The sequence below is a fragment of the Euleptes europaea genome, chromosome 4, assembly GCF_029931775.1.
Source record: "Euleptes europaea isolate rEulEur1 chromosome 4, rEulEur1.hap1, whole genome shotgun sequence".
In the NCBI taxonomy this organism is placed as follows: Eukaryota; Metazoa; Chordata; class Lepidosauria; order Squamata; family Sphaerodactylidae; genus Euleptes; species Euleptes europaea.
In genome coordinates, this window is record NC_079315.1 from 73,592,432 (window position 1) to 73,615,249 (window position 22,818).

A 22,818-nucleotide genomic window follows, 5' to 3' on the forward strand; every position below is an offset into this window, starting at 1 on the left:
TTTTCCCTTTCCTGAAAGCCGCTATAGCCTCTCCCCTTTTCCTGCTTCGTTCTCTCCTTCTAGTGTTGCCAACCTCCATGTTGGGCCTGGAGATATCCTGGAATCGGAACAGATCTCCCAACTACAGAGATCAGTTCCCTCTTAGGGTTGCCAGCTCCAGGTTGGGAAATTCCTGGAGATCTGAGTGTGGAGCCTTGGGTGGTGAGGTTTGGGGAGGGAAGCAACCTCAGCATGGAATAATGCTGTAGACTCCAACCTCTAGAGAGGCCATTTTTTCCAGGGGAACTGATCACTGTCATCTGGAGATCAGTTGTAATTCCAGGAGATCTTCAGTCCTCACCTGGAGGTTAGCATCCATAGTTCCCCTGGAGGAAATGGCTGCATTGGAGGGTGGAGTCTATGAGTTTCATCCCCTCTTCAAAGCCTACTCTCAGAATTAAAACTGAAGTCCAGATGATAAAGATCTGACCCTGGAGAAAAAGGACTTCTTTGGAGGATGGACTAGATTAGATTAGATACCGAGGCCTCTCCTATCCTTAAAGCCTGCCCTCCTCAGACCTCACCACAAAATCACCAGGAATTTCCCAACCTGGAGCTGGCAATCGTAGTCAGGCCTGGCCCCAAAGTGTCCTCCCCCTAAGGCCAAAATAGGCCTTGAAAAGACCCTGCCCTCCCATTGCCTTTTAACTCACAGAAGCCCAGCCTGGAAAGTTGTGGTTGCCTAGCAACAGCCACAGAGGGAATCTATTTCTTAAAGCTGCAGGTGGCCCTTCAGTCATTTTGGGGGGATGTTAAACTCCTAAGAAATAGATTTTAGATTTTCCTGCAAACCTAGGGGGTTCCTCACGTTTGTAGAAAGATCTGTCTTTCCCATTCACAGCTCCAGTCACCGCATTTAAGTATCCTCAGGTTTTCCGACTTCACTTTTAGTGTACAGATGGTTATATGATAATTTTAGCTCTGCTGAACTCTCACAAGTCCAGGGACCTGATTCTGCTCAGCTGTATAATTGTGATGGAAGTGGGCTAGTCCAAGTCAGCAACTTGGGCCCTACCTTTGGGGAGTTTTGTTGAAGCAAAGTGGCTGGAAAAAGAAAGTGAGAGAAGTTGCATAATGATGAGCTGTTCTGCCTGATTTGTAATGAACAACTAATAAACGGTCTGGCTTTCTGTGGAAGCTTGACGGTTACAGGAAAAGCTGGAGCTCTGTGCCTGTGACCATGTTTTATTTTGATCAGCTGCAGCATAGCAGAGACAGGTAATTATCATAATCTAACAATTAGCCTGGCATCTTTTCCCAGTGTTTAATTACCCAGATAAACAGTAATTGAATAGAGAGGAGGACTTAATAACAAAAGGAAAAACTTTCACTCTGCCTCACATACTGCTTTCCTGGTCTAAAGCATAATTTTGCAGTCTTGTAGCTTTATTCATTTGTGCCTTGTTAGTTGCTTGGTGGAATTTAGTCTGTTCTTCACTCCATTAGAGTTTTATGCAAAGCATCTAATGGTGCCTACTTCTTGGTTACCTTATACTCATTGTTTTTTCTTGGCTTGCTTTTTGTATTTTTTAATTGTAGCAGTTATAAAATGTGGTTTCTTTTCTTGCATACTTCCTTCTGCATCTGGTAGCATGTATTTTTGTAGTGAATAGAAAAGAAATTAACACTTTGATTACGCTATTGTTCTGTGAATTGGACTCACTGATGTTTTCAAATATTCTGAGAACAAAATTTATGTAAACTGAATGGCAAACCTGGCTAACCAAGTAGGATAAATTATAAGTTTATCTGATGTAGTTATTTATGTTAGCACTATTTTCAGAAACAGCTCTTCAGCAGCAACAAAAAAAGAGAGACCGGCAACTATTTTTGTAATGCCTATATTTAAGTTGTTTTATTCCTCAGAAAGCCTGATTAGTAACCACAAGATTTTAAAACTGCAAATAGTGAGAAAAATTGAAATGAATCAGCTGAATTCTTTATAAGAATACTGTAGTAGGGATTCTTCTATTGATAGTTTAGCATAGGTAGTATTTGAGTTCACACTTAATGTTGGCTTAATGTTACCACACTGTAAATGTACAGACTGCATTCAGTTTATCATTGTTTTTATGATAAATGCAAATTTGCCAAAATACTATTGTCCTTTTATCTTTTTTAGTGTCAGCTGAACGAGGGAGCAAGTCCTCACTGTGTTCAGCCATACTTTTCCCTACAGTGGTGGTACATGGCTGTAGTTTTTGGAGGTTTGCTATGTGTAGGTTCACTGAATCAGACATATGTGTTGGCTTACATTAATGTACTTTTTGCAAGAGATAAGAGACATGTCCAAAATGAGACGAGAGCCTCAATGTCTGACCTCTTTTTCTGGGTAGAATCTGAGCTAGGGTGTTACTCCCTGTGCTTCTGATGCTTCTGATTTATGTGTACTTGTTGAAGAAGAAGAGTTGGTTTTTATACACCACTTTCTCTACTGAAAGTAGTCTCAAAGTGGCTTACAGTTGTCTTCCCTCCCCCCCTCCCAGCAGGCACCTTGTGAGGTAGGTGGGGCTGAGAGAGTTTTGAGAGAACTGTGACTTGCCCAAAGACACCCAGCAGGCTTCATGTGGAGGACAGGGAATCAAACCCGGCTTTCCATATTATGGTTCACCACTATTAACCACTACACCACAGGAGGTTCTTTCATTTCCTGTAAGGCATTTCTGTATTAAAGAAGAAATGCGGCTGAGCACTGAAAGTAGAAGGTACTTGTTTTTTTAAATAGGCGCTGCTCCTTGGATGGACACTTCAAAAGGGAGAATCAATATATATGATTTGTATGGGAGAATCTACATGAAGAACCTATTGCTGTTTTTATCCATCTATATGATAATTGGCAATTAGTGTCAGTTGTGCTATTTTTTATGTCAAGATTTTATGGTGATTTTTTTAAAGAAGAAAGTGAGAGAAGGAGAAGCATGCAAAACTGCTACTGCATTCTCAATATCTAGTTAAGTAGATCACCTCTTATATCCACAGTCAACAAAGTTATTAGATTCAAGACAAGAGCAGCATATGCTTCAGAATTACAACTATAAAAAATGCACATGGTATTGGTCGTGCCTGTGTTTTGTAATGATGAATAAACAGAGCACTAGAATTAATTTCAAAATGTATTGCCCGTGTCATATATTTCTTTGGTTAAAACTGTTAGGCAGATTCCCCTACATTCAGCATTCCTGTAGCTGAAATAGGTGGCATTTGGGAAAATTAACTACCCTTACATCTGTTGTTACCCTTCAGCCAGTCCGTGCTAGCTAGCTTGGTATCAGTGTGAGTTTTTTGTACAGTTCTTAATTTTGACTACACAGATGCTGTGGGTTAGGAGCTACTTAGCTGTCTCTGTCTTTGGTGTGCCTTTTAAAGCTTTGCTGCCTATTATCTAGTTCAGCAGTGTGCAAGTTTCTGTGACATTGTAGGAACATCACCTGACTGAATGTAAAGGTTAATTGTGTTTGAAGAATAGCAGTGTGTTTTCTTTTGTGTAACAGGTAGCATAAGAAGGCAAATAGCATTATTAAGAAGATTTGAGGTTTGGTTTGTTTGTTTTTTTGTTGGCAGGGGGTTGAGTTCTCTAACATCAGTTTGGGAGGCAATGTTAGGTTACTCTGACTGGGCTTTGACTGGGAGTGGATGCTTGTTTTTAATGTCTGCACCTGAAAGCCTTGTAAGAAGCTACTGAACCACTCACCTGTGGCAAGCATAAATTTCAACCACGCAGGGAAGCTTCTGTAAATATCTTCCCCTTCTCCCTTTTATGTTGCCGTTGTACACAATGGCTGTTAAAAAGGAAGAATATGTCTGGGTTTGCATTAGTCATGTTAAAAAAATGAGCTAGAAACATTTATGTACTTATTTGAAAGGCTTCTTACAAGAGTGTGTGTGTGTGTGTGTGTGTGTGTGTAAACGTGAATACGGTTTTATTATTTAAATTGGAAAAATTAGAGGAACATCTGTAGCTCTTGTGAATTCTGTGCAGGATTTTACTGAGGTATGAAGAACAATGGAATGGAAGAAAGTGAAGGCCTATACTATAAACACAGTCCATTGGTTTTTATCATATTTCAAAGCACATTTAAAAACTATCTACCTATATTGTTTAAATGCTTGGTGTTGGCTTAGAGAAAATAAATGAATGCCTTTAGTTTAAACATAACCTTGATTCTATTCTGATACAAGGCTTTCTTTATCCTGTTTGATGCCAAAGTTGCAGCTTGCAAATGTCAACTGTGCTTCCTCTGTATTCAAGGTAACTTTCTTAGGGCAAGCAAGGGGCTTCTAACTCAGTCTACTTTGTCTCAAATGTAATTCAAAAATATTGTCGAAGGCTTTCATGGTCAGAGTTCATTGGTTCTTGTAGGTTATCTGGGCTGTGTGACCGTGGTCTTGGTATTTTCTTTCCTGACTTTTCGCCAGCAAACGATGACTGCCACAGCTGCTGGCGAAACATCAGGAAAGAAAATACCAAGACCACGGTCACACAGCCCAGATAACCTACAAGAACCAGTAATTCAAAAAGCTTGTCTTTCTGGCAAGAATTAAAAATTGCCAGGAAATACATAATGTAAAATTATGTCACATAATGTCTTATGTCAGATAATGAGTGCATGGAATACTGATTTTTCCACGTTCCTCTATTTCCAGCAGCCTTATCCAATCCCCAGAAAGATAATTAGTGGGGTCCCAGAACCTATATGTAGGAATAGCCACACAGGTTGGGGTGCTACAGGGTGAAATTTGATGGGGGTGAAATCACTACTTCCCTATCTTCTGCCCACTGCCAGAAGAGAGAGGCCCACTGCCAGACGAGAGAGGAGGGAACAAATTCACTCTCTCTTAATTGCAATGCTCCAATCTGTATGGTAACCATCTTCACAGCTGCAGAGCCTGTAACCAAGAATGATCAGTGCAGAGTTGGAAGGGCCTGCCAGAATGGAGAGAAATATGGGAAACTCCAGGTAATTTCCATGCACACATTGTTTGATATATGCCAGAGTCTCTGGGGAAATAACTTTTAAATCTAATTAGTGTCTATTCACATTGATTCTGGCAAACAGTCACCAGATATTCCAACCATCCCATAGGAGTAGGAGAATAAAAATTACCTGTTTGCTTAGTTATTTAATAATCACTATGCTGCCTGTTAATGGTACTGTGACTTACACATAAGTCAGAGTGCTAGATCCTAGTACAACACTCTGACCACTGTTGCCCCCCCCCCTTCTGCTGAGAGGATAGCTTAGTGGTAGAGACAAACAGAGTCCATGGTAGCCAGAGAGCCCTACTAGGTACCACAAGAGCATTAGAGACAGCTAAAAAAATGAAAGCCAACAACCATCAGGCAGGACATCCTCCCTGCCTCTAAGAATAAGAGACCTTCATGGTCAGTCTGAAGGTCCGTCTTCACCATCTCCATGTCTGTGGGAAGCTGTTGCACCCCAAGTTGCTTTACCTTCGGTCAGCTCCAAGCTCTTCCTGTCTCTGTTTCCTTCCCCAAATAAAAACTGCCAAACTGTGTTACATTGTGTGGATGCATTCTGGGTCTCCCAGAAAGCGAAGCTCAGTCATTAATTACCATTAATGTGACCCATGCACAGTGATTATTATCATGATAGCCAAGGTCCTATCAACACTAAACTCAAACTCAGGTCATGAGCCGAGCTTTCACTGCAGTACCGCAGCTTACAACTCTGCACCACGGGGCTCACTAAACTAGTCTTTACCAGTAGATAAATGTAGGATTTTTATCACTTCTGTATCATTCGGTTTTGTTATGAGCTCATCTTTCTTCTTTGAACAAATGTGGTCACATCAGTGGTAGTACTGTCTAGTTCCTGCGAATTAAAAGAGTCACTCTGATAATCATTAAGTCCTTCATCCTATCAATAAGGGAAGGATAACAAATGAAAAGCAATTGATTTTCTAATGTTTGCTAGAGTTTAAGTACTATAGTACCTGGCTGATTGAAGCAGATGTGACTTTTAACATAAAGTTTTTACTATGTTTCAGGTGAGAGTCACGTGTTAACACATTGACTAGAATTAAATTTAACAACTTTTATTCCCAAACAACATGTAGTCTTCTATCTCTTAAACATATGTATTGGGGCTAAATGATTGTAAGAAATTACTAAATTGTTCTGAATATATCTTTGTAGGGAACCAGATGATCGTTTCTTTTCTTCCCAAATTAGATAGCAAGATCCAGCTAGCAGAATTTAGGTCTATAAGATGCTTACAATCTGTACCTCAGGTGAAATGGCTTATTATAGTTAAATCTGTCACAGTTTCCCTTGTGTTTGACAGCGGTGCTGTCAAGGAAAGGAAGCTGCCGGTAGTGATGATCAGCCAGTCCAGAGTGGAAAGGATAGCTGATAGATGTCAATCCTTACTGCTCAGACACTCTGCATATGCCACTGGAGTATATGTATTAAGGTCCCTGTTTTACATTATGCTTATAAGTCAATTTCTGTAGCCTTGTAAACTTCCACTGAAGATTAAAATTACAATTGGGAAAAAGAATGAATTGTAGCTTTGAAACTCTCCTTCATACTCCAGAGATGTAAAAGCTAGAAGGCAAATAGAAGAAGAAGAAGAGTTGGTTTTTATCTGCCGACTTCCTCTACCACTCAAGGGAGACTCAAACCGGCTTACAATAACCTTCCCTCCCCCTCCCCCTGTGAGGTGGGTGAGGCTGAGAGAGTGTGACTTGCCCAAGGTCATCCAGCTGGCTTCATGTGGAGGAGTGGGGAAACAAATCCAGTTCACCAGATTGGCCTCTGCTGCTCTTGTGGAGGAGTGGGGAATCAAACCTGGTTCTCCAGATCAGACTACACTGCTCCAAACCACTGCTCTTCACCACTTTAAAGTGTTTAGGTGAAATGTCATCTGGTCACACAGCCATAGTTAGTTGGGAGAGGTTGTGCCTACATTAGAATAGGGTTTCCACAGTGTCGTGTGCATAGCCTGTGCAAATGAGGTCATTAGTGATGGGATTTGTGTAGTTCATGCAGCAAGCATATGTTTGATGAATAGGTAGAATTTGATAGAAAGGTGTATACAAACGCATAGCTCTGTGCAGATTTTCTTGTGAGTAGATCTCATTGACCTCAATGTGTATCTGGCTCTATCTGGTGTGTTTGAGACAGTGTCTCCCGGGTAACTTACAAACTTCCCTACTCATTCAGAGTCCACTATGTACAGTTGGTAGCCACAAATGAAATAGTTTGGTGGCTTGGCCACACATGGTACTGAACTCTTGTACTATTACAATGACAGCAAAAACAACCTTATTACAGTTGCAACTACTTAACATGGCACATAACTTTTAAAAAATGCTGGCAAAATTCCCTTGTACTGCCTTTTTCATCTGGCTCTCATTTCAACTGTCAGCTAAGTGCTGATAATTCATAGCCTAGAATTCTTTTATCTATACAGAAGTATCTCCTCTGTGTATGTATGTTGGCAGTGGAATTATATTGCTTTTCAAAATCTTTCAAAGGCGAACCAGGGATTTCTGGATCTGGACTAAATGTTGCCAGCAATGATGAAAAAGTAAAGATAAATGAGGGTTTGTAGGAAATGTACATATACCTGTTACAAGCTTTTTAAAAATTTTTTTTGATATATCTCATCTTGTTTGCTATTTGTATGTGTATTGAATGCAGGTTTTCCTTTCTAATAGATAAATGTAAGACTCATTCTCTAGAGGAAACACAAGGGAAGAGAGGCTACCATATAGATCTGGAGGCTCAAAGTTGAAAACACTTGCTCAAGTTATTTCTTGGGCTATTGCTACACATCTTTGTTTTTCTGTGAAAAGGGTGAAAGGTGATTAAAAAAAAAAGCTTGGATGTGATTTGTAACAAAGTGAACTGAGCTCATTCTATTTTGTATCATTTTTAGATTCCAGCGGGGTGACTACCACATCGATGTCTGCATAAATGACTATTTGGATGTATTCTGCCCTCATTACGAGGATTCAGTGCCAGAAGATAAGACTGAGCGCTACATACTTTACATGGTGAACTTTGATGGCTACAGTTCCTGTGATCATACCTCCAAAGGATTCAAGAGGTGGGAGTGCAATCGGCCTCACTCTCCAAATGGACCATTAAAGTTCTCAGAAAAATTCCAGCTCTTCACTCCCTTCTCATTAGGATTTGAATTCAGGCCAGGCCGGGAATATTTCTACATCTGTGAGTATGAGGAGATTTATCATTGTTGCATAGCAGCTGGAGGAAACTATGGCAATTTTTCACCTATGCGAAAAGGCCAGTCTGTATGTCCTGCAGATGTGTTTGAGTATATATTTGCAGATTTCAGAATCCCCAGACAAAATCACCATGTATATGAGAACACAAATGGAATTAAAAGCACATTTTTCTTTCATACATTGAATTATATAGCCAGCTGCATTCATGTGAAATAAGTGGACAGTGTTGGGGTTATTCAACAGGGCTTTCCTTATTGTTTATTATTATTCACACGCATTTTAAAAGCAGAGGTGTTCAATTGCTGTTTTCATTCAGTGGTTCAAGTAGACGTTCTAGAGTTCTTGTTGATACTTCGTTGTACAGTGCAAGGATCCGTGTGCTTTTTGTTGGATTTGAGGCATCCCTGAAAGGAAGAAAGTGTGATCTGTATTTGCACTGGTCATGTGGATGAATCTTGAAAAAGTTGGGATGTTACTCCTTATTACACTCTCTGTGTCCCTGCTGTTATTGAGCAGACTTAAACTTAATGTTAACAGAGAGCATGTATCAGTTAAACTGAAGCAAATGTTCTTGGATCCCATCTAAATTCCATGCATGGACTTCCCTGCCTCTCATCTTCTGATGTAGCCCTAAATCCCCCCCCCCAATGCTCCTGGGTGATGGGGGATATGGTGTTCTGCCATGATGGGTCAGTATAAATGACAGCCCCCCCTTGTGCACGTGGATCTTTTCTATGCTCCTATCATGCTCCTTTAAACGTCTCCATTTGAGGGGTTTAAATGTACTGAAATGCAAAGAATCCTCAAGGTAACTTTAAAGTCACAAATAATTTACTTTGAATAAGAAAAATACTGTAATTTTTCAAACTGCTGTAATGTCCTTGGTGCCGCACAAATGGTTGTCAGTGGAGAAATGTGGTTTCCAAATATGCTATGGCTGCAAATACTACAGACCAGCATTATTTAGTGTGTCTCAGGATAAATGGCAGTCTTCACCAAGCCAAGAAGACATTTTATTCAGAGCAGCTGTTTCTTAGAGCAAGAGGGGGATACAAAATGCAGTGGGAGCAAGTTTCCAAGCAAATTACCCTGAAGGAATTCACACACCTGCATCAGTAAATGAGAACATACTGCTTTACTATCAAAGCATTTTTGCAAAGAGATTTGGTTTAGAGGTGAGGTAGTGGCAGAAGCAAATTCTAGAACAAGAGCAGCATTGTGACTGTATACAAACATTCCAGTGGCTTAAATAAGGGACCGTAGTTTTGAGATTTTGGTGACCTCAGAGTCATGTTACTTCCTAGCAAGATCCTAGCACATTTCATCCAGTTCACATGTGTAGACTCTATTAGTTAAAAGTACAAGAGGGAGCAAAAAGTTTTAAAACATGAATCAGATCCCAGATGAAAAGTCGTTAGTTTTTTGTTTGACTGTATATTTGTGTAGTGCCATCAATGTACATGGCCCTAAACACAGCACAAGACAACAGGTTCCTGCCCCAAGAAACATACAATCTAAAATCAGAGACAAAGGTCGTTTATGCATGGGAGTTTTACCTGAGGTTCGTTGCTCACAGGACCCACACTTTCCTGCCGGGAATCTATGCACCAGCAGTTTCCAAGCTCAAATCAAGTCCCCACCCCTTTAAATGCTGCTTTGTAATTGGCTTACATTGTAGTGTTTACTGTGAGAGAACATCCTCCCCCAAACCCAATTGCCAAATAAAAAAGCATTTTAAGAAGACAAAACAAAAAACTGAGCAATCTGAAAGGAGGGAGAAATCCAAGCCTCGGTTTTAAAAAGCCTTTCTTCTGCTCAGAAAGAGCTCTGAGGAAGCAGGAAGTATTTGAATCCCCGCCTCTTTACATGCTGCTTTGTAATTGGCTGTGAGCGAAACTAAGCTTGTGTGTCCCGCACTTTGCCTTATGCACGGGCATTTCACCTGGGCTGAGAGGGAAGGAGAGGGAAGAATTGGGTTAACAGAGGAACCGGAAGACCCAGGATTTGTGAGGGCTGGCAGTGAGGTCACCTCTGATGGACAGAAAACTCATGCATAACTCCAAGGAACAACCGAGACAGAACGGGAGTGAACATGAGTGAAGGTACCCATGCATGAATGACCAAAGAGAACAGAGAGAGTGGGAAGAAAGCATACATACAGACATAATGCACAGCTAAATTTAAACACCTGTATGCTGCAGTGGACAAAAATGTGGCTTGCTCCCTTTCTTCCTCTGCCAGCTGGACTAAAGAATTGCATCCTGTCGTGGGGCAAACTCCAATGTATTTTTCTGCTCTGCATAAGTAGTAGGGTGGCCAGGTCTCCCCTGCAAGGGATGAGAGAGTAGGGTTGCCAGATCCAGTTTGGGAAAACTCCTGGAGATTTGGGGATGGAGTCTGGGAAGACAGGTATCTCAGTGGGATGCAATGCTATGGAGTCCACACTCCAAAAAATCCATTTTCTCCAAAGGAGCTGATCTTTGTAGTCTGGAGTTAAGCTGTAATTCCAGAGGATCACTGGAGGCTGGCATCCCAAATAAGTAGGGAGTAAGTAGCAAAGGGAGAGCATGAACACAGTGGACAAATGGCATTTGTGTCTGTAATGGCAAATAATATTTAATCATATTTATTTATTTAAAATGTTTATATGCCCATTTTCTCCTGTGCATCTCAGGGCCCAAGGCTGAAATTGGAGATTATTTCAATGCAGTGTACTATCTGAATAGAGCCTCATATAAACAAAAGAAGGAAAATCTTTCAGTGACAAGTAAACTCTTAAAGGGTTCTGCCAATTTTGAGAGGGAGCTTGAAGGAAATGAGACAGGTAGTGTCATGGTGGTATTCTTTGAGGTAAGGCAGTTCAAGGCTTTACAGCAGCAAGAGAGAAAGGACAACATTGTCTAAAGGACCAGGAGTCTTTTGACGTACTTAGCTGAAGGAGCAAAGATCATGCTAGGATATAGCCTTCATGCCTGCAACTGGTGTGAAACAGTTATCACATTGAGTATGTAGCATCCCTATTCTTCTGCTTTACTTCATGAATATCGTGTTTTTTAAAAAAATATATCCTTGAAGGGAATTCACTCTTACTGAAACATTTGAATCCCCCCCCGGCAAAGTAGACAATGTATTAAGAGGGTTTCACAGGAGCTGAAGCTTCTGCATATGTTCACTTTCTCATTCTTGAACTCTCTCAACATGCCAGAATGTAATGAAAATAAATTAGAACAGTAACAGTTGGATTGTTTCGCTGCTGATTTCCTGAGATTCGTCCTGTGAAAACATGTCAGAACTAAACGCCGGTTCATATCCTGTGAGTAAATAAAAAAGGAATTCTAGACGTGGAAAGCATTGCAAAACGAATTAATTTACATCATATAGTACTGATCTTACTTACGCAAACATTCCTCTTGACTTTGTACATCTCTTATGTCTCCAAGGGGTACGTAACTTCATTTGACCCCCTGTGAGGAACACAAGTTATATATTTTCTCGTAGTGTAAAATTAACTGGTTGAGAGCTCTGTCTACCAAGCGAGAAAGCTAGACGATATTTAAGCTGAGGAATGAACCCTTGTTGAAGCTTTGTGTTTGTTTTACATTAAAAGCCCTGCAAGTATTACTCATTACAAATTAATAAAACATTGTTTTATTGGCTTTGGAGTTTAGAAAAGCTCAGCAAATGAATGTACTACAATTACTGAGGATACTATGGATATAAGGATTCAAGATGAGATGAGAAATTTCAGCAGATCTACTGTATTTTTCGCTCCTTAAGTCGCACTTTTTTCCTCCTCAAAAGGGAGGGGAAATGTCTGTGCGTGAATGTGTGTCCCGAGACGGACCCTAGCCCAGTCCATCCGGGGCACTAGCCGAGCCCGCAGGAGCCTGGATGGCCCGCAGAAGCCGGGGAAGACCAACCGACTGGGCGTGCCGGAACGACGCGAGCAGGCATTCCCCGCCCCGATGGCCAGCTGGGAGGCAGGTTGGGCCGCACAGAGCCGGCTGGGTGCGCCGGAACAACAGAGCGGAGGCCGAGGAGGAGAGCGGTCAGGAGTTCTCTAGCTGACGTCAGTCAGAGTGAGAGACCCTGGCTTCCACGGAGGAGGAGAGTGACTCAGATTTTTTCTTGTTTTCCTCCTCTAAAAACTAGGTGTGTCTTATGGTTAGGTGCGTGTTATGGAGCGAAAAATACGGTAGCTACCTAATAGCTTGAGTAATAGGAAGTTCAAAATCCACTGAACTTTATCACCACCATCATCATTTGCTACTAATTTTCATTTGTGGTTAAATTTAATATTTTGTATGAAACCATTGTGTCTTCCATAACATTCATTTAGTAGAATTATTTATCTGTCAACATTTATCCTAAAAAGTAATTTTTCAGAAGTGTTTTAAAATATCTAGAGATTTAGCTGTTCAACAGAAACCTGTGAAGTAGGTTAGGATGACAGTGTGCAGCTGGACCAAAATCACCTAGTGAGTTTCCACAGCAAGACAGAGATTCGAACCTGGGTCCCCAGACCCTACTCTGAAGCTCTAACCACTATACCACACTGGCTTTCATAGGGTGGCTGTTGTTTAACAGTAGCAAGACAGGGAAGATAAGGCAAGGAAGGCTCAGTTCCCTCACACATGCATCCTTTTTATTGTAAAAACAAGCACTTCCCCAACCACTGTATACATGAATAGGGCCAACATTGAATTAACAAATATAGCTTCCATCACCATATATGACTTTTGAGTCATGTGTGTTTGTTAGCAATTTACACATGTGCTTTTATCTAGCGAAGAGGAGAGCAGTCAGAATCTAGCGAAGAGGAGACTAGCCATCCCATTGTTATCTTTGGGGTACCGTAATTTTTTCCTGGGGAGCATTTTTTTTCCCTAGGGACCTCATTTGTGTGCCATGTCATCTTGATCTCAGAGAACTGTATGTATCCTTCTATGCACCTAATTAATTGTGCAGTTTCATTTTTTTCTGCCATGAAGTAACCTTAAGGAATGAAAACTGACTTGAGAAATCTTGCTTAGCAGCTTCAAAATATTTTAATGTACAAATCAAAATTCAAGGTTTGTAGTTGTTTTTATTATTATTATTAGATGCCCTTTAACTTTTTAGTGGAAATCTGATCAGCAGAAACCAGATGCTGCTCTGACAGCAACTCAAATGACTCAAAGAACTTTGTCAGTCATAGCTGGGTCACCCAAATTGCTTTAGACGTTCTGAGTGAAATCAGAGTAATGAGAAAAGTTTGGTAGATGTGTGGTTTTATTTTATTATTGATATTTTTGTGAAACATTAAAGATACAAGCAAGGTGACCTTTACAAGAAAATTTGTGCTTAATCTACTGTGTAGATTAAAGGACTGGCTGCTATTAAAAGAATTAAGTGCTGGGCTTGTAAAAGAAAAGCTGAAACACTCACCACCGTCTAATAGATTTTGATGTCAGTAGTGTTCTTAAAACTCTCAAAGGGAGTGTTAAAAGCTGTTGCATAATTTGGGCCAAGAGAAATATGTATAACAAAATGAAGATAGAAACAGAAGTAGTACTGGTTGTATGAGGGTTCTTTCTTCATAAATGCTTGTCATATAATAAACTGAAAAGAGATTATTTAGATTCCTGCTGTTCAAAAATTCAAGTGTCATTAACACATTGAAAGGGGGAGTATAAATGGAGATGGGCTGTGTTACAAATCTGCATATTTGAGAATTGTCTCATGAGTATATTGTAAAAATCCTTGGTTGTGAGAGGATAAATGAATTCTTTCCACAGTTAATATTCTCAATTGATATATGCTTTCCCCTCTTTTATACAGAAAGACATAGGGATTTTTTTCTTCCTTTTCATCAATGGGTGATTAAAAATCCTTTGCATCCAAGGGTACTGAAAGAACTCACGGTTGTAATTTCTGAGACCCTGTCCATTATTTTTGAGAATTCTTGGAGAACAGGTGAGGTTCAGAAGACTGGAGGCGGGCAAATGTTGTCCCCATCTTCAAGAAGGGGGAAAAGGAAAATCCAGGTAACTACTGACCTGTCAGCTTAACATCTATACCTGGAAAAGTGTTAGAACAAATCATCAGTCAGTCAGTCCTGGATCATTTAGAAAGGATGGCTGTGATTATGAAGAGCCAGCACAGGTTTCTCAAGAACAAGTCATGTGAGACTAAACTCATCTCCTTTTTTGAGAAAGTTACTACCTTACTGGATCAGGGGAATGCTGTTAACATAGTTTATATTGATTTCAGTAAGGCTTTTGATAAGGTTCCACATAATATTCTTGTTGACAAGTTGATAAAATGTGGTTTAGATCCTATTACTGTTAGGTGGATCTGTAACTGGTTGACAGATTGCACCCAAAGAGTTAATGGTTCCTCTTCCTCTTGGAGAGGAGTGACAAGTGGAGAGCCTCAGGGATCTGTCCTGTATTGTTCAACATCTTTATAAATGATTTGGGTGAAAGAATAGAGTGGATCCTTATTAAATTTGCAGATAATACTGAGAGGGGTAGCAAATACGGTAGAAGACAGAACCAGGATACAGGATGATCTTGACAGGCTGAAAAACTGGGCTAAAACAAATAAAATGCATTTCAACAGAGATAAATATCAAGTTCTGCATTTAGGCAGGAAAAATCAAATGCATAATTATATGATGGGAGAGACTTGTCTTGGCAGTAGTATGTGCGAAAAGTATCTAGGGGTCTTAGTAGATCATACACTGAACATGAGTCAGCAGTGTGATGCGGTAGCTAAAAAGGCAAATGCAGTTTTGGGCTGTATCAACAGAAGTATAGTGTCCAGATCACACAAAGTGATGGTATTGGTTCACTCTGCTCTGGTTAGACCTCACCTAAAGTATTGTGTTCAGTTTTGGACACCACAATTTAAGAACAATATAGACAAGCTGAAACGTGTCCTGAGGAGGGCAACGAAGATGGTGAGGGGCCTGGAGACCAAGTTGTATGAGGAAGGTTGAAGGAACTGAGTGTGTTTGGCCTGAAGAAGAGACTACTGAGAGGTGATATGATTACCAGCACGCAAAGGCTCTACAGTGGTTCCTGAAACCTCACCATCTCCAGATTATACACAAGAAAAAGTCTCACCTGACCTTAACCAACCAAGTCAAGACCAGCCTTTCATGGTAGACAAATTCCAGCAACCTCAACAGGGGACAACCTTATATTCATAACTCCATAGTGCAGATTTACATGGATGCCAGTCTGTCAGGCTAGGGGGCCACACTTCAACATCACATTGCCCAAGAACTGTGGTCAAAGAGGGAGAATTCCCTACATATCAACAAGCTGGAGCAATGAGCGATTAAGAAAGCCCTTGCAGCGTTCCAATCCTTCGTCGAGGATCAACACATCCTTATAAGAACCAACAACACCTTAGCGAAGGTGCACCTCAACAAGCATCCCTTCACACTGAGACGAAGTCCATTCTACTCCGGGTGGAATGTCACCTACTCTCCTTGAGGGCAGAGTACATCCAGGGAGTCCTCAACACACAAGCAGACTGGCTCGGCCGTCAACAGGTTGACAAAGGAGAATGGTCAATAAAGAAGGACGTCTTCCAGAGGATAACAGAAAAGTTTGGCCATCCAGTAGCAGACCTCTTCGTGTTGGCAGACAACCATCAGACCGCACGATTCTTCTAAAGCAGGGGTCCTCAAACTTTTTAAACAGGGGGCCAGTTCACTGTCCCTCAAACACTGTTGGGGGCCGGACTGTTGCGGGGGAGGAGGCGGCGATACGAGGGGGCTCTCCGGAAAAGCATCCTCCTTACAAGCCTGGTCCTTCCCCCTGTAGTGGTTAAGAGTGGCGGTTTGGAGCGGGGACTCTAGAGAACCGGGTTTGATTCCCCACTCCTCCACATGAGAAGCGGAGGCTAATCTGGTGAACCTGGTTGGTTTCCCCACCCCTACTCACAAAGCCAGCTGGCTGACCTTGGGCAAGTTACAGCTCTGTTAGCGCTCTCTCAGCCCCACCTGCCTCACAGGGAGTCTGTTGTGGGAGGGTATGGGAAGGGGATTGTAAGGCAATTTGAGTCTCCCTTTAGTGGTAGAGAAAGTTGGCATGCAAAAACCAAGGCCATTTATTCATGGAAGGGTTTGCCTTGGATTTGCCGCTCTCCAGATGCACATTTTCCCCATCCGAATTCTCCAAACCCTCCCCTGGGGTGGGGGTGGGGATTTACTTTTGAGTTCTGAGAATTCGGATGGGGAAAATGTGCATCTGGAGAGCGGCAAATCCAAGGCAAAACCTCCTGTGCATAAATGGCCACAAGTCTTTTTCTTCTCCCTGGAGATATGCCCAGCCCCCCCAAAGGGGCCCCTACAATTACCTCCAGGCCACAAGGATACCCCCAGGAGGAGAGAGAGCCCCGAGCCGTGAGAACGCTGCCAACTGTGGCCAAAACAGGAACGCCAGGACAGGAAGGGGGCGACTGGGCGGCGTGCGAGGCAGCAAGACGCCTCGCGCACCCAGGAAAGGAGGTTTTGGGCCTGGGAGGGAGAGGGGGAAGGGGGCGACCGGGCGGCACGCGAAGCAGCAAGATGCCTTGTGTGCCCAGGAAAGGGGTTTTGGGCTGGAGAGGGAGCAGGGAAGGGGGCGACTGGGGCAGGAGGGAGGCTTCCAGTTGTGCGTACACAGCCAGGAAGCCCAGAAAAGCTCTGGGGAGGGGGGCAAGGGGGGACTGGCTTCCTTGGTCCCTGGGCCGGACAAAAGCCCTCCGGGGGCCGGATCCGGCCCTCGGGCCTTAGTTTGAGGACCCCTGTTCTAAAGGTTCAGTCACCCAGAGGTGGAGAAGGTAGATGCCCTCCTCTCCCCTTGGCCGAAGGGCCTCCTTTATGCCTTCCCTCTGCTACCAATAATTCTGAAGGCCTTGAGAAAAATACAACAAGAAAGGGCCAGGGTCCTGTTCACAGCCCCCGACTGGCCACTCAGGCCATGGTTTTCCAGTCTTTGGGAAATGTCAGTCCAGGCCCCTTGGCACATCCCAGTCACAGTTGGACCTGCTACATCAGGTGCCCATTCTCCATCCAGACTCAGGGTTGCTGCAACTAACTGTGTGAGTCTTGAAAGGAGGCGGCTACTGGACCTGGGCTACTCCAAAGATATGGTAAATACCATCTTGGAATGTAGAAGACCATCCACCAGGAAGATATACAATTTTACCTGGAAGTCTTTTGCCTGGGGGTGCAGGAGAAAGCACATCGATCCCCTACATATCCCCATGATGGGTCTCCTAGAATTCTTACAGGACGTGGTTTGACTAAAGCTGAAGCCGGCCATGTTACTTCATCAGGTGGCAGCCATCGCCACCATCATCCTAGAGTTATACGGATACCCCTTATCCAGACATCCCCACTTCTTGGCTTTACTCAAGGGAGTGACTTCTATTTCCCCGCTGGTGGTACATAAATTTCCCACGTGGTGCCTTCACATTGTCCTGAATGCCCTAACTAAGCCTCCTTTTGAGCCAATGAGAGATGTGGTAATTCAAACCAAACTATGTAAATTAGCCGCTGTGACACATAGGCATAAAAGTAGAAATTAGTAATTTATGTTAATCACGAATGTTTCTCCAAGTTTTGTTAATTAATAGATTGCCTGCCAAAGTGTTTTCTAGAATATATTTCCCCCCTATTCTGCCACAGGGAACAAAAAGGTTATTATGGACACTTAGATAAAGATCCACGCTTTTCAACAATTCATGAAGGAAAAATGTATTTTACTATAGATAGTACATCAATTCAATTCATCACTGCTGGAAGAATTAGTCATATGTTTGATAAAAATTGGAATGGAGACAGGTTGGTTTATGTCCTTTGAAATATCAAAATGGGCTAATTGACAAAGCAGATAGATGCTCAAACAAACAACATCCAGCCCACATCCCCTCCTTTTTTTTGGTGAGCTCTGTCTTCCAGATAACAGAAGCAAGATCTCTGCCTGCTGTTCTACCCTGTATTTGACTATAATAGACTAAAAACAATTTCTTGTTGTCAAGCCCTCCAAAATCATTGGCAGGGCAGCTGTGTTGTCTCAAAACATTTACAAACGTTTTAACTGGAGAGGCAGGAGACTCAGTTGTAAATGTTGTCAATTGAAACAGCTTTAGTTGTTAGGCAGAAGCAAGGGCACAAGTGAACTGAATACCTCCTTATTTAGTTTCTCGTGTGATGCCAAATGAACAACATTGTGTATCTACAGCTTGTATATTGAAGTGTTGTGAGAATTTCCCTTTCTATCATTGTACTGGAAACACAAACAGTGGGTTTGCAAATATTTTATCTGCTCTGGCCATTTCTTTATAATGTCTGAAGCCACGTTTTGTGAAGCTTCTTCACAGAACCCTAATGGTTTGTGCAGAAGACAAATGTCAGAGCCATACAAAATTTACCTGGCCTTGGAAGCCAGCCAAATATTTATCGTTTCCACTATCCTGCCCCAGATGCAGTCTTGTATGTGATGTCACTCTTAATTTTGGAAGCAACCACCTCTGAAGCACAGCACAAAGTGCCAATTCCATATCCCCATCCCCTTTCAATCACCAAGCTCAGGAAAAGGCTAGGGAATCATTTGCTGTCTTCAAAGTACATCACCGTAAAATTACACTGTTCCCCGGGGAGTAACATTGCACCAAGGACTGAGTTTTTCCACCCGCTCAGCCCCAGTGCAGCAATCTCTCTTTCTTCCTCACTGCTTTATTTTTCAGTACTTGTTTAGAACATATTGTCTCAACCCACCTTGTGCCACTCCACTGGCCTCAACTGGAAGGGATAGGAATATGCTGATGAGTGACATGTCAACCACTTAATAGTACAGATATTCTAGGAAGGACAAAAGGAGGATGGATTGCATTTTCAGCACTAATTGGAGAGTGAGATGACAGGGTGAGAGTACACAGCTCACTGGACCAAGGGTTTACCACACATCAAAGAAGGATAGGATCCTTACTGTGATTTATGGATCTTGGCATAGCTTTAGTTATTCAACCAGAGCTCAACCTCAGAACCTGTTCTCTATGTTGGGTCTCATCTGAGGAATACATTTTTAAAGGCTTATGAATATGGGCATAGTTCCACACATTCATGTGGGTAGCTTCATATATTTCAAAGAAGCACAAATTGAGAAACCTTGCAGTTTGATTGTAACAGCCGTAGGTGCCCTGAATAGTTTCAACCAAGGTCTGCACTTGAAGATAAACACTGAGATGACTGAGAAAAAATTTCAACAACCATAGGCTTTTTGCCTGCTTCTCAGCAGAGGCCCTGATCCCAAGGACATTGTCATTCCCCATTACATACCTCAGGCACTTTGTCCAGAAGTGAAATATGGGCTAAGGACTCCTAGTTCAGACTGCACCAGAAGAAGTTAGAAACCTCTTTGCTTATTGGTTCTTGTAGGCTATCTGGGCTGTGTGACCGTGGTCTTGGTATTTTTTTTCCTGATGTTTTGCCAGCAGCTGTGGCAGGCATCTTCAGAGGAGTAACACTGAAGGCTATATATGTGAGTTATATATTAGACCAAAATAGGTGTAGGGAGACTAAAGTATTGGAGAAGCTTAGGTGCCTGAGGACTGGAGGTGGGGTGCCAAGGAGACAAAGGAAGCACGCGGCCATAAATTCTAAGGTTAATGTGGAATCCCCAAACAACATTTGACTGCAGGCCTGTATCACTGTATTATGTAATTTCATTTCTTATGATTTGGGTTTTTTTCCTTCATCCATTCTTGAGGATGTTTTACAGCCTAACTTTACTGCCCCTATAAGGAACTGTAAGAAGCCATTCAATATTCTGTACCTCTGCAAGCAATTCTGTAGACTACTGTATGAGCAGTCCATGAATAATGGGACAGAATGTGTAGAGCTGATGAGAATGATAAGAAAGAAGTCAGAATGAATGCAGCTGGTCCTAAGAGCAGTGCAGGGCAGACTGTCAATATGACCTTCACACTTTCCATGTGTTCTATTGGTAAAAATCAGTTTCTCCACATAGAGGCTTTAGAGGTTTATATCTGTTGTTCCATTGGATTAAAAAATAGACATTTCAATTAAGTATAATTATGTTATGGCAAATCTACATTTGTTCTGTTCCCAATCATGCGGTCTGTTTTTTAAGGCAATAGAAAATTATGAAAGGAAAAAGGAAGATTAAAAACAAACCCATAAAGATCAACCTGCTTGTTTCAGAAGATACAAACAAGGGGTGGGATAGGGAGAAGCTCATTATAGGGAGAAGCTCATTATGAAGAGATTAGAAAATTAATTGATCCGTAGGTTTGACAGTTCCCACCGGACATCTAAGAGTTCTGCAAAATAAAAATGCAGTCTCAAACATGATATTCTTCTGTATTATTCCATTTCCTCCCCCCTTGACTAGCAACTTCTTTGAAGGATCATTACCTTCCAATTATTTTCAGTGAAATATTTCACAAGGAAAGGGCATGATAAAAATCGCCAGTAGTGGTGTAATACTAACAGACTACCATGTCTGTTAGTAGGACTGTAAAAGAGAAGAATGTTATTCAGCATAGAACATACAAACCTTGGAACTGGGAGGTTTCTCTTTCACAGAGCACTTCAAAATCCAGTGACGAGGTTTAGCTGCTCTCTTGATTGCTATCAGCCAGTCGATGAATTCAGTGATAGTAAAGTAAGCTCTGTTGAACTGTCTAATGTGGGTAGGAGTGAAATCTCTATTGTATTCTGTTTTTTAAAAAAATCTTCCCTGAGAGAGAGCTGGAATATAGATCTCAATTTTAAATGCCACAATATCCTTTTTAGAAACTGTAAAATACAGTGCAACTCTTTGGGGACTTATCAGGCAGTTCATCAGATAAATGACTTTGTTCTGGTTTGTTTACTTTTTGTTGTTTTAACCCTGCCTATCAGATTAGACTCAGGTCAGTAAAAATATTTAAAAATGAACAAGTAATCCGTGTAATTGCCAAGGAAAGACTTGCAAATGTTTTGTGTTTGTGTGTGTGTGTGTTAAAGCAATCACAGTGACTTACAAAAATGCAACGTATGGGTAGTATGCAATTGCCTTAAATATTCTGGGGTAGACTATGTGTTATAGTTTTAAGGAACAGTTGTTCAAATGTTCTCTTTACGCTTTTCTAATAAATCGGGTGTCTGGAACAAATAGTGCATCAAATATCAGCTTTTGAGGTCATTTGGAAAAGTTTTGAAACTCACAACGAGTGAATGAGTAATGTTATATACATAACTAGTAAAATTAGGGGCAAGTGTACACATTTTTACTAATTGTCTACGGTAATAACTGAGGTGTTTTGAACTATATACACATCAAAATTCAGGATTGCAATTCATGGTCATGATAAATAGTTTGATAACATATTGCTGTGTCATGCTGTTGTGCTGTCATTATATCAACATTTATTTTGGTGTTAACTTTATTAGCATGCCTGCCTTCATTGAGGATTGAAGTGCCAGGTATAAATAATGTTTAGCAAGAATTAAAAATCAAAGGATCCATTTCTGTGCAAGCAGATTGAAACACAGCACACAGAAATGGCAATGCAAGCCACGTGCCCATGGAAATTACTGAATATGTTCCCAGATTTCAGTGCCATTGGGAATAGGATCCCTGTGACAACTGATCCTTGTCATAGCCATAGTGTTGAGAAATGCTTACCTCAAGGATCTTCATCCCACTGAGAGTTTCCTTACTTGCTTGCAGGTGTTTACCAGCTTTCCAACATGGTGCTGACAATTACTGTGCATGTTTATCATTGTTGCCTCAAGGGTAGGGATCACTCACCTCAAGGAGGCTGTTGCATTTGTGGTCTGCCTTTTGCAGGTATGAAAGTATACAATAATCTTACACGGAAAAGAAGTCTCAGTCATTAGTCACATATTTGCAAAAAGATTATATCACATTCATTTTATTTTGCACCACCCATTAATGAACCACTTCTGTGGGTGGTTTTTTTTTAAGTGAAAAAATAAAAAGTACAAATAGAAAAAGCAATCCATAAACACTGCTGGCAATCTCTATTCATTTCAAGCAGACACACATTCATACGTTTGGAATGTTCTTGTTTCCAAACGTTCTGGCATCTTGCCTTTATTTGAATCCAGTATACCCACTCAAGCATATACATTGATGTCATAGTTATAAGTTTTCTCTGTTGCAAAGAGAACCTTACAGATAAGGTGAGCATTTTACCTCATCAAATACTAGTAACGCATGCTTGTTCCATGTAATTGCACACCATGGTATGCTCCAGTAAATTCCCACCCTTCTCATTTGTACTTGATGTGCACCCAACTATAACACCCTAAACTCATACATACTTCCTCCTTCCTTACACAACTGACAGAAAAGTTGGACAGCTTACCGGTATGTGTTTCAGAAAAATCGAAGAGACATTTTTAACTGTGAAAATCCTATACAAAAATGATTTGACCAGGCCACTAGAGATGTGGATTTTCTGGGGGAAAATATGAATTGGAAAATTTTCTGGAAAACTTTCTGACACCCTAAATAGAGCATAATCTTAGTTAGCATTTTTATTTTGACTAAT

General features: G+C 41.4%; 1 protein-coding gene across 2 annotated transcripts in view; it reads left to right on the forward strand.

The window, feature by feature from the left end:
• The window catches only part of EFNA5 (ephrin A5), a 237,714-nt gene that overhangs the window by 175,566 nt on the left and 39,330 nt on the right, over nt 1-22,818 (forward strand). For both annotated transcript variants that reach the window (XM_056848274.1, XM_056848275.1), the window contains exon 2: nt 7,944-8,236. In XM_056848274.1, the coding sequence (XP_056704252.1) occupies nt 7,944-8,236 (293 nt within the window). The remainder of the gene's footprint in view (nt 1-7,943; nt 8,237-22,818) is intronic.